At 40.6% G+C, this 12,723-nt stretch overlaps 1 protein-coding gene across 1 annotated transcript in view; it reads left to right on the top strand.

Annotated features, from left to right (window-relative positions):
- Nucleotides 1-12,371, top strand: part of hs3st2 (heparan sulfate (glucosamine) 3-O-sulfotransferase 2) — a 41,197-nt gene extending 28,826 nt beyond the window's left edge. Inside the window, exon 2 of the mRNA XM_072674939.1 lies at nt 11,201-12,371. Within this exon, the coding sequence (XP_072531040.1) occupies nt 11,201-11,819 (619 nt within the window). The 3' untranslated portion in view covers nt 11,820-12,371. The remainder of the gene's footprint in view (nt 1-11,200) is intronic.
- Nucleotides 12,372-12,723: the final 352 nt, after the last annotated feature.

Genomic DNA, 12,723 nt, shown 5'->3' on the forward strand with positions numbered 1-12,723 from the left:
GTCACTAATACCAACGGACAAACGGATCATGTCAAAAGAAGTCTTTAATACAACCAAACAAACAGACCCTGCCACAATAAAAGTGACTTATAAAAACAAACAAACAGACCCTGCCACAATAAAAGTCACTTATAAAAACAAACAGGTCATGCCAAGATAAAAGTGACTTATAAAAACAAACAAACAGACCCTACCACAATAAAAGTCACTTATAAAAACAAACAGGTCATGCCAAGATAAAAGTGACTTATAAAAACAAACAAACAGACCCTGCCACAATATAAGTCACTTATAAAAACAAACAGGTCATGCCAAGATAAAAGTGACTTATAAAAACAAACAAACAGACCCTACCACAATATAAGTCACTTATAAAAACAAACAGGTCATGCCAAGATAAAAGTGACTTATAAAAACAAACAAACAGACCCTGCCACAATAAAAGTCACTTATAAAAACAAACAGGTCATGCCAAGATAAAAGTGACATAAAAACAAACAAACAGACCCTGCCACAATAAAAGTCACTAATAAAAACATACAGACCCAAATAAGTCACTAAAAGAAACTAACAGACCATTTCAAAATAAAAGTCACTAAAAGAAACTAACAAACAGACCCTGCCACAATAAAAGTCACTAGTACAAAAAATAAACAGACCATGCCAAAGTAAAAGTCACTATTACAAAAAAATAAACAGACCATGCTAAAATAAAAGTCACTATTACTAAAGAATAAACAGGCCATGTCAAAATAAGTCACTAATGCAAACAAAGCAGTAACATGAAATACATTTCATGCAACCGTAAGCTCAATTACTGTCTCACATTTGTCTCCCTTTTTTCTTTTTTGCTGATATGAAAAATTATCCAATTTGTGACTCAAAAACTATGATCTGATCCAAACCATGACTTTTGTGATTTGTTACACCACTAATCAGATAATTACTGTGTAATGTTTTGAAGTTTTAGTTTCAGGAAAGTTATTTTTAAAAAATCCATAACATTAGTGTTTGTCTTACTGAGAAATATTGAATAAGTTGTGATGCGCACCGTTATGAAATCACACATTTTCAGAACGTTCTTGGAATGTTATGTCTGGAATGTCACAGGCTAACCTGCCTGCAACCTTTTAACAACATTACTGAATGATTTCTGTTAGCGGGGTATATAGCTTAGGTATACATGTTTAGGTTTTTATATTGGCATATTTATACCAGAATTATATTAGATAAACGATCAGATAATTGCTTTTTAAATTATGTCCCAATTCCTACCTCGATAATTTTTTTAGCAGCTACTTGCATGGAAATTATGCTTCATGCAATTCCCAACCTGTAACTGCTCACATGAACATTTCACCAGGTAAAGGAAGCGTAAGCGTAAGCTTTAGCCTGCATAGGAACAAACACAGGAATTATAGGAGTTATAACGACACTCCAATACAACAACACGGCGCTACTTCAAGCGTACGTTTACAACAGGCACACGCTGAAAGACAAGGCTGATTATGCCACTTTAATGTGCGTTCCATCAACATAAAGTTATGATTGGTGGCATGTATTTAAACACACAGTAAAGCTGTTGAGAAGGGAGGCGCCGCTCCGTTCTGTGCGAGATTAATGGTCGCCTCTGGCCCTGAACTAGTAAGGCTAACTGAGACACCCCGGCCAGCAGAACACCAATCATAAATCAAGCTAAATGGATCAATATTTCTCGGACTATGGAGGTAACTTATAGTCCTTCCTACCCCAGGAAAGCACATTAAAAACTGGGAATGACTCACATCTGATGGAAACTTGAGGTTATTCTCTGACCCTGGCTTTCATTGCCGTGAGTCAGTCAATATAATATTAATCTGTGTTATTGCTTTTTGCTAATAAGATACAAATTCCTTAGCGCTTGCCTGTACTGGCCCACAGCAATAAAGGCTCAGCTTAACGTGTCGAGATTGATTTAATCACATATAAAGTCCATTTGTAAATGCAGCCTAAGACTGTTATTAGAACAGTACGACGGGAAGACTGTAAAATGGACTGCAAATCTCATGACTAATGCTCTTATTAAAAAAGCGCCTGCTAGGCTGGTAATATGAGGAACACTGTCTGAGAAAAATGTCTGTGCCATCATGGAAGTTTCAGTTTATCTCAACCCAGTTAGCTTAACTGTTGCATGCTAAGCTAACTGGGTCATCTGACCGCTTGTTTTGGATGTGGACACTCCTATTAATGAATGCATTCGGCTACTTTAAGTGGCACCCATTGCTCAGATAGATGTGCAAATGTCTAGTTTGTCTAGTCTCTGTAGAAAAGTACTGCAGATGAACACAAACCTATTGGCACCATCCTGCTTAATGCCAGACGTGGGCTAGTAGAGGGGTATAAAGCCCCCCAGCATTGAGCTGTGGAGCAGTGGAAGAACTGTGTTCTCTGGAATGATGAGATGGTGAAGCTCCATCCAGTACTTTTGATGTGTTGGGGATAATGAGGTGGGGTGGTGATCATCCTGATGAAACATCCTGACCTCACTAACACTTTTGTTGCTGAATGCAATCAAATGTTGACAGCAAAGCTCCTCCAAAATCTAGTAGAAAAGCCAGTAACTCCAACAAAAGCAGGATAAACACTTCTTAATACCTTTGATTTTGGAAGAAACAATGAACGAGGAGGTGTCCCAATACTTTTGTCCATATAGAGTATTTAAACTTATGGACATTTGATCTTCATTTGGGATGAGTTGGGGAGTTGGGGATGATGAGGTGGGGTGGTGATCATCATCCAGCATCCTGACCTCACTAACGCTCTTATTGCTTACTGCTATCCAATCCTTACAGCAATGCTACTCCAAAATCCAGCAGAAGGTCTTCTTCCCTGGACAGTAGAGATAACAGTTACTCAAACAAAAGCAGGAAGAAACAATGACTGAGCAGGTGTCCCAATACTGTTTGTCCATATAGTGTACGTGATGGGACTTTGAGACAAATCAAGGGTCACTTGGAAGCTCATCTGAGTGAGTTTAAGCTCTGTAGGTCAATCAGAAAATGAAAGACTAAGGGAATAGTCTTTGTTGGGAATTTGCACAGTTAAACTGTAGCTGTAGCCACTCGTCCACAATAGCCAACCTTCACTTTAAGAAAAATGAACCAGAATTGTAGGTTCTGCCGGTGCTTCACCTTCCTCATTATTTACCATATCAGCTGCAAAATGGACTTTAAGCATTAGCATCTTTAGGAAAAGCTACAGCAACCAGGAAAATACTCATTACGCTGTAGAACTGGGAGCCAGTCACCAAGCAACAAACCAACAGAGCTGTGTACCAACAATTTGTGTTGCAGTCGACCTGGTGATCTTAGTTTCTGTGATTAAGCAATGACTCAGATAACAATCAGTCATTGAATAGATGTTTAATCAACAATAAACTGCCAACATTAACTTTATTAATTCAGTGTTTTGACGTAATGTTCATTTATAATCACTTTTTCACCCGGAATTAATCCTGAAACACTGAAAATTTTACTTTAACCTATTGGCACCATGCTGCCTAATGCCAGACATGGGCTAGAGGGGTATAAAGCCCCCCAGCATTGAGCTGTGGAGCAGTGGAAGAACTGTGTTGTCTGGAATGATGCTGGTGGAGCTTCATCCAGTACTTTTGGGATGGGTTGGGGAACAGCCTGACCTCACTTTTGCTGTTTAATGCCAGACGTGGGCTAGAGGGGGGTATAAAGCCCCCCAGCATTGAGCTGTGGAGCAGTGGAAGAACTGTGTTCTCTAGAATGATGGTGGTGGAGCTTCATCCAGTACTTTTGGGATGAGTTGGGGAGGTGGGGAAAACAGAATAGAGAAAGGAAAGTGAAGAGACGTCATCAGGTGTATAAATTGTATTTTTCAGTAATATCAGTAAACATCAGCGCAGTAAAAGACAAATACATTTTCATAAATCAGTAAATACATTCATGCAAACAAACTCGGCCCAAAAATAATTGTAATTTTAAAAAAGTCTTGAACGTCTATTGCTACCTTTTGTACTGTGTCCAAGTTACTTATTAAAGTTACTATTAAGGTATTAAGCTAGAAGAGCCAAGGGGATGTCAAACGACCAAATCACAATCACATGCTAAACTACATCAGATACCCATGTTATATTTTGCCCTGCATGAGGCTGTTCCTCACTCTCCCCTGTATTGATGTCCATGCCCTCAGTTCAGGTTCCAGATCTGGAGGTACAGCGCTTCTGGAGACCTGTTCCACCTAAGCTGGAGTCTATGGCTACCATTCAGAACAAGAAAATAATTAGCCCATTAACAGCTGAAGACATAGCTAGCTAAAATCTTCAGCCACAACCAGGTGTTTTGCTTCAGTAATGTAAAGGTCATCTAGCTAATGCTTTAAAATAATCCATATTCAGTTAGACCTGATATGTATTTTTAATAATATCTCAGAAAGCGAGCATTTTTACGTTACAGAATGTTTTCGTTAGTTGCAAACGTCAGTTTGGGTCTGCTGGATTTGGACGTGGGCTTGCACGTCCTCGATCACATGATCTCCCTGTTAGCTATGACTTAATGTATATTCAGTGTCTTTACTGCCAGTGTTACTTCCATCCATACTTTACCGTTAATCCCACATTACACTGATATCAATATTTTTACCAAAATGATGATTCTGATCAAAAATCAATAATGTCTCAACATCACCTTGCTAAAAAAAATAAAAAATCGAAAGAATAACAGAGCACAATTTTGCGAAGTACAGACTACGCTTGCTGGCTGAGGCAAGGAGGAGAACTCGAGAAATGTGGGCTGGAATTCTGAGGGGCTTTGAGCTGATGGGACCCAAAGCCAGACCCCCCTTTGCCAGGCAGAGGTTGAGCATAATTGGACCATCAGGAGGAGCAGGAGCAGTGGAGAGGGGAGAGGAGCAGTTTTATAGTGCGTAGTAATGGGTGTGGTCCTTCTCCCAAACTTTGAATTATTGCATAACTCCATTTAAATGTACCACAGAATTCATTTTTTGTTTCAATTTCAATTTCAATTGTTTAAACCTCTCTGGGTCCTCTTGGTGTCTAGTCAGTGCTTTAACCGATTAGCCAGCTGCAGAGATTTTAGTTACGTCTGTCTTAGGAGCTTTCCAGCCTAGGACTCTTCTAGCACCCTCAGCAGTGCTTCCTTCAGCCAACATATTCTCTGAGCAGTGCTTGAAGTCGACTAACTTTAGCTTATAGCCATTTTAGGCATTTTAGGTGGTAGCTCTTGCATTAACCTTCAAATGCATTCTCTAATGGGCGAGTGTATGTAAATACTGGAATCGTAAATATAAGGAGTCAAGACTGTGATGTGACAGTTTTGGGGGTTTGGGAATTTGGGCCCATTTTCCAGCTCTGTTCCGGTTCTGCTGGATTTGGTCTTTTGAAGGAGGAATAGCAGTGTTTGAGGGTCACGGTTTGCCACTTTCATGTACAGTCTTATTATTTAACTATGCCTAGACACAGTTCTCTATACTAAGACATCTTTAATGTGATTGGTTTGATCTGATGCCGTCTCTAGGAATGGAAAAATGGGTTTGTTAAAGTTCTGAATGGTAAAATGGTAAAAATACAGATCTTTGAAGCATAGCAAATCTGCAGTAGGTCAACTACTTCTGTGCCGACTACATCAGGTAGCAGTCGTTGTCCCTGTCCCTTCATGCAGTTACTGTATTTCAGCTGTTTTCAGACTGTTCAGTGTAATTCCCTGAATATCTAACTTTATACTGGGATAGAGCGGACAAATTCTGCCCTCAAGTTGCATTGGAAATACCATATTTATAAGGTGAGCGCACAAAAATGACACCACCAAGTCATATGTACAAGTTGGAAGCTCAGATTTTTCAATGATTTTTGATGTCAATAAAAAAACTAACAGTAATAACTATTTTAAACTGTTTGTTTTAGTTGTTTAGCAGCAGAACATGAACATAAAACTTTTTTAATGAATTTAAATTGAAATGAATTTGTTGCAGTAATGCCAAATTTACTTGCTTTCTTATACATAAACGCAGAAATAAATAACAGGCTTTTTTCCCCTTTAGATTAAATTTCCATCTAAAACCACTTAAACAGAAATCACACAGGGCTGATGAAATCCAAAGTCATGGGCAGGAACTTTCAAGGCAGCCAGCCCCACATATGTCCATGCCTATAGTAGGTGAGCTATACCAACAGATGGTTTAATCCACAATGGATTTCTTCAGAAAATATTCAGTCCTGTGTTTATTGATCTCGTGGTTCTGCTTTTGGACTGACCTTGCTAGGACGGCCTGACCAGACCATGTTGGTCAGTTGTTCCACTGGCTGATTTCTAAAACTGTTCAGAGATCTTTCCAAACCCCTTCCCAAACTCTTACTCTGCATCTGCAGCCTTCTTTTTGAAGGCCTCACAGAGCTCTCTGGATCTGGCCATGATGGTGATGTTCTTCACCCCTCATTTCAACAACCATCAAGATCAGACCAGACTAAACGTCTGAGGTTTAAATAAGACTCCAGGCTCCTCCAGAATAATCCTCTCCAACCATGTTCTGATCATCTGCAGCTGAAGTTCTGCAGCTGAGTCTAACTCTACACATTTAAAGGAGTGATAAATGTTGGAGGAACTTTTTCCTCACAGGAAAATTCAATTTCTATTAATTCCATATTATAAAAATGAATGATTAAAGACGTTTCTTCAGATGTGTGACTTTAGTTAAGATCACCTCCATCTCTCAGTGTTGGTCACATGAAGATCAAACCTCCAGATGTTTACATATGTTTAATGGTGTGTGCTATTATATAAATTTATGAGGAAATATCAGTCCTGCCTGAGCTACTCAAAGGCCCACAGTGCCGTCTTATAAATAAATGTGTGAACAAGCTCCTGGAAGTTACTGCAGTGCGAGAACAGTGCCAAAGGATTACCACCCTGTTAGAAAAAAGAAAAGGAAAAAAAAGGACGTCAGTTCTTACAACAAAAGAGCGACCATGACTGATTGGATTTCTCCTTATGTAGTTCACGAGTTCAAGTCAGAACAACTGGTTTTCTCCAGGAAAACTTGTGAAAATTATGACCTATTTCACGTGTCCTAGATTTCCTGAAGCCTTTTCCTCCATTGTGCATCCGTAATGCAGGTGATGGTGATTTATGACCAGGAGTGCAGGATGTGGCTGAGATTTGATAATTTCCCCCATGCCCTTCAGCGTCAAACTCACTCGGGAGATAAGGGACTGGAAATATTAGCTGAAAGTATTAAAAGCTTGTGCGAGTGCGAGTGTGTGTGTGTGTGTGTGTTGATTTTTTGCGACTGTAACTGAATCACGATTTGTCACTTTGAGATTTGCACCTATATGCGTCGAGCGTTTAACCCCATCTCCTAATTTCAAATGAAAATGTCAGTGTTATTTTTACCCCGTCTTCAGTAATACTGGACCTGGGTAATTACCTTGTTCTCGAGAAGCTTTTGGAGAGCTCTGGTTCTGCAGAATGCACTACTCTAGACTACATTTTTTTAGCATTATCATAGATAAACTAAGTTGACAAAAGTATTGGGACACCTGCTCATTTATTGTTTCTCTCCAAAATCTCCAAAAAAGGTATTACAAAGAGTTGATCCTGGTTTTGTTGGAGTAACTGTCTCTACTGTCCAGAGAAGATGATTTTTTTTGGAGGCTGTGAGGATTTGATTGCATTCAGCAACAGGAGCGTTAATGAGGTCAGGATCTTGGACGATCACTCTCCCACCTCATCATCCCCAACTCCCCAACTCATCCCAAAAGGATTGAATTGAGCACCATACATCATTCCAGAGAGCACAGTTCTTCCAGTGCTCCACAACTCAGTACTGGGGGGCTTTATACCCCTTTATAGCCCAAGGCATTAGGCAGCATGGTGCCAATAGATTCATGTTTATTTATCTGCTCCAGAGAGTCCTATTCTATTGGCAGCAGTTTTCTACAGAGACTAGACAAGCTGTATTAGTGTGTGCACTTGCACATCTGTGTCAGCAACCGGTGCAACTTAAAGTAGCTGAATGCATTTATTAGAAGCAAGAACCTTGGATCTCCATTTTTCACTTTTTTAATTAATGTGAATCCGGCAGTTGTTCTTTATATTGTATCAGAGATTTGTGATAATTGGACCAATAGAATAATGGAGGAATAAGATATTTTTACTTCCATTGACTTCCATTGAAACTTAAAAAGGTTTTTTCGTCCTCCTGTAAAGTTGCCGTTTTGGAGATACAAGGGTTTTTTTGAGACAGTGATGATATGCTTGCTTGACATTAGCAAATGAAATAAGTGGCCAGAGCTCATTCTTATCTAACACCTATCTAAGAGGAGGCTCTGAGACGAGGTGTCGCTTCAGGATGTCTGAATTGTATGAATGTGTCAGCTCCAGTCTGGTGTAAGCCCCTCGTTAAGAAGTGGTGTTTCACAGCTCGGTCTGAAGTGTGATCTGAAATTTGAGGACGTGTGTGTTGGGAAAAATGTGATAAAGTGTCATTTTTTCGTGAAATAGCCTACACACATTCCTAATGTCCTCTTAGTTCCTCTGAGCATGGTAAATTAACCCCTTAAACCCTGAAGGCCTGGAGGTGAGCCCACACATTAGTGTCTCAATAGGAAACTGTATTTACATATCAATGTTTAATATCCAGCTTTTATAGTCAGAAATAAATCATTCTAATATTTGAATATCTGAATAATAAGCAATAAAACGTACTTCTGTTTTGTTATACTGTTAAAAAACAGCCATAACAATAAAACCATCTACCTACTATATACGCATTTGGCATGCCACCAAAAAAAACAGCCCTGACTAGTCAAGGCATGGACTCCACAAGACCTCTGAAGGGGTCCTGTGGTATCTGCCACCAAGACATTATCAGCAGATCCTTTAACAAGCCCTGAAAGTTGAGAGGTGGGACCTCCATGAGCATCAGTGAGCCTTAGGCACCCATGATTCTGACACCAGTTCACTGGTTCTCCTTCCTTGGAGCACTTTTGGCAGGTACTGACCACTGGATACTGGCAGAGAACACCCTACAAGGCCTGCCTGATGTTTTGGAGATGTTCTGACCGAGTCAATGTCTAGAACGTTAGAACTGACTGTGCACTTCCTGTCTAATTTATTTAGGAGTATTTTGAACCAGAATATCAGTGTTAATCACTTCACCTGGTCTTAATGTTATGGCAAATCAGTCTATATGCTTTTTTTCCGTTTTATAAACAAGCCAGTTTCAGCAATGTGAATTTTTCTCAGGTATGATGATATGCATCATTAATGCATTTAAAAAACTCCCTGAATCCACATGAACGTATATTGTTTTGCCACATTATTACAGTACTAGCGCAACCTTGACCCTCATGTTGCCTAGAAACAGTGCTCACTGTTAACGGCCTACATTATGCCACTGTTAATAAATATATTTATAAATTGAACATAAATATATGATGTGATACATGATGAAATAATGATAATAAATAATATTTTATTTTGACCACTGTTTTATAAAAGCAGTCGGTCACTCAAAACCATGCCTTTCTGTGCTTTTATCGCAGGGCAGGAAGTTTAGGCATTCGGCTTCGCAGTAACGCATGACCTCTCGTGGCTTATTGCTTTAATGAACTGGTAAAGTAATGAAACACCATTGATCCTGGTCAGCATGGTGTACCTAGCTCAGTGCATGAAAGGGGCTTTGTCTGGATAGCTGAATGAATCTTTCCTATCTGGTCTCCTTGGTTTTACCCTCTCTCTCGGTCAGGGCCTCACTGAACACACACCACCCGTCACTCTTCACAAAAACGCTGCTGGTTTTGTGTGTCAGGGTTTTAATGCTGTAGTCCGCTGGAAGCTGACGCACATTGTTACGTATGCGCTCTTTCTCTCTCTGTCTCTCTCTCTTTCTCTTTCTCTCTCTCTTTCTCTCTCTCTCTCTCTTTGTCTCTTTCTCTGTCTCTCTCTCTGTCTCTCTATCTCTGTCTGTCTCTCTCTGTCTCTGTATCTCTGTCTGTCTCTCTCTCTCTCTCTTTGTCTCTCACTTTCTGTATCTCTCTCTGTATCTCTGTCTCTCTCTGTCTTTCTCTTCCTGTCTCTCTCTTTCTCTCTCTCTCTCTGTCTTTCTTTTTCTGTCTCTTTCTCTTTGTCTCTCACTTTTTCCTGTATCTCTCTCTGTATCTATCTCTTTCTGTCTCTCTCTTTCTCTTTCTGTCTCTCTCTGTCTGTCTTTCTCTCTGTATGTTTCTCTCTCTCTCTCTCTCTTTCTCTCTCTCTCTCTCTCTCTCTCTCTCTCTCTCTCTCTCTCTGTCTCATGTGCAGCACACAGATTGTCGAGGGTGTTGATTTTTGATGCTTGTATCAGTTCTTAGCCGTTTTCCTTTTAGTTTCAAAGCAGATCTAGCCTTGAAATCGATTTCATTTTTTAGAACACCACTAAACTGTATTTTTGTTTTTTATTCAAATATTCACTGACATTTAAGCTCTTCAAGTCAGACAAAAAAGAAAAAAATATATGTGATACAAAGTCCAATGACCTCCAAAGTTACAAAGGTAAGCAGTATGCTACAGAAAAATGAACTAAAAAAATAATGTACAAAAAATTTACATAAAGAAAGAAAACAAATTGGGCATTGATTAACATCAATGCTATGTAGCACTGGAGGTTAACAATAATAAAAAAAAAATTAAGCTTTGAAAAATTGATGCGAACAATTTCCAATTTTCCGTCTGTATAAAAGCAGACTGTTACTGCACTCTCTGCTGCAGTATTTACCCAACACTGCCCGTTCAGACGGCTCTCATAACGACTACACAACGCCTCCTAACACAGAAACACAGAGACAGCGTTCTAACTCTTAACAGTTCTTTCCTTTAGAGAAACTCCAGAGAAAGCCAGAGTGTGGTGAGGAGGACAGTCTCCCACACCATCAGAAAGATTCAGCAGTTTATTGTCATGTGCACAGCAGAAACACACAGTTACACTGTACAATCAAATTCTTATTTTTCTAGATTATTTTGGTAAATGGAGGAACTATGGATAGGGGGCATCGTGTACTTTGAAACACACCTGGTGAAATTGAAGTTCCTGTGTATTTCAGTGATTCCACCAAACATTTCTGACCGCCAGCAATAATGACCATTTCTGAGCTTCTCACTCTCTTTCATCTCTGTCCTTTCCTTCTGCTCCCATCTAGAAGCCTGATGCCGCGTACGCTGGACAGCCAAATCACCATGGAGAAAACGCCAAGCTACTTCGTGACCCGCGAGGCCCCTCGCCGCATCGCCAGCATGTCCCAGGAGACCAAGCTCATCGTGGTGGTTCGGAACCCAGTGACGCGAGCCATCTCCGATTACACCCAGACACTGTCCAAAAAGCCCGACATCCCCAGTTTTGAGGAACTAGCCTTCAAGAACCGGAGCCAGGGGTTGGTGGACACCTCCTGGAACGCCATCCGCATCGGCATGTACATCCTGCACCTGGAGAACTGGCTGCAGTACTTCCGGCTCTCGCAGATCCACTTCGTGAGTGGTGAGCGGCTCATCACCGACCCGGCCGGCGAGCTGGGCCGCGTGCAGGACTTCCTGGGCCTCAAGCGCATCATCACAGACAAGCACTTCTACTTCAACCGAACAAAAGGCTTCCCTTGCCTGAAGAAGCCCGAGAGCAGCAGCCTTCCACGCTGCCTCGGAAAGTCCAAGGGCAGGACGCACGTGCAGATCGACCAGGAGGTCATTGAGCAGCTGCGGGACTTTTATAGACCGTTCAACATCAAGTTTTACGAAATGGTAGGACACGACTTCAGATGGGACTGACATGAGGGAGGTGGAGGGGAGACCCTGGGTCGGAAAGGGCTTCTCTTTGGTAAACGATGAATGAGTCCTCCCATCAGATCTGCCAATCAACACGGGTTCGAATTCACGGTCCATTGTTGGTAGACGGGGAAAGCCAAAACAGACCAACCTCAAAGGACACCTTAAACCAATTAAGACCAAATGCTCTTAGGATATTAAAATAGCTTATAAGCTTACAGACCGATTAAGGCGCAGGCCAAATCCAAAGGTGTTCATACTGTAGCTCAAGAGACTCCTTTCACTGGAAATCCTTTAATGCATTTAGAACTGATGCCGGTTCATTAAATCAAGAGAATAACTGAGAAGCTGTCATTCAATCTCAGAGTATTTGTCATGCACAGCACTGTGTCTGTTCACTGTTACTATTTCAAAGACGAAAACCGTGTCAGCCATCTTGATATGAAATTGAAACCCGTACAGCATACAGTGACTATCGAGGTGTGTCATTACATTTCATAAAATGTAAAAAGGGAGAAAAAAACAACAAATTAAACACGTCCTCAACGGCTTTAGCTTCATGCTTCTCCTTGCCAGTCAAGTCGGCTGAAGTTCTCATGATCCTGACAATGGGACATGTTGTTGTTGTTGTTGTTGTGCAGCAGATTGATAATGGTTGACGTATTTGTGTGGGATGGTGCTTTTTTTGAGGCCATATATAATTCTCTCGCACTGCAGATATCTCCAAACCTGCGCACTATCAGCAGATGTCTTACTGTCTGATAACAGATGTGATCCTCCAAGCAGATTGAAACCCCTGTCACACACTCATGGGATAAAGCAAAAAAAAAAATGCCATTATGGCAAAGCACTAAGGGATAGTGTTCCACACACAGATGACAGCTAGTCCTAGACTAAAAATGATCCC

The sequence above is a fragment of the Salminus brasiliensis genome, chromosome 3 (genome assembly GCF_030463535.1).
Source record: "Salminus brasiliensis chromosome 3, fSalBra1.hap2, whole genome shotgun sequence".
In the NCBI taxonomy this organism is placed as follows: domain Eukaryota; kingdom Metazoa; phylum Chordata; class Actinopteri; order Characiformes; family Bryconidae; genus Salminus; species Salminus brasiliensis.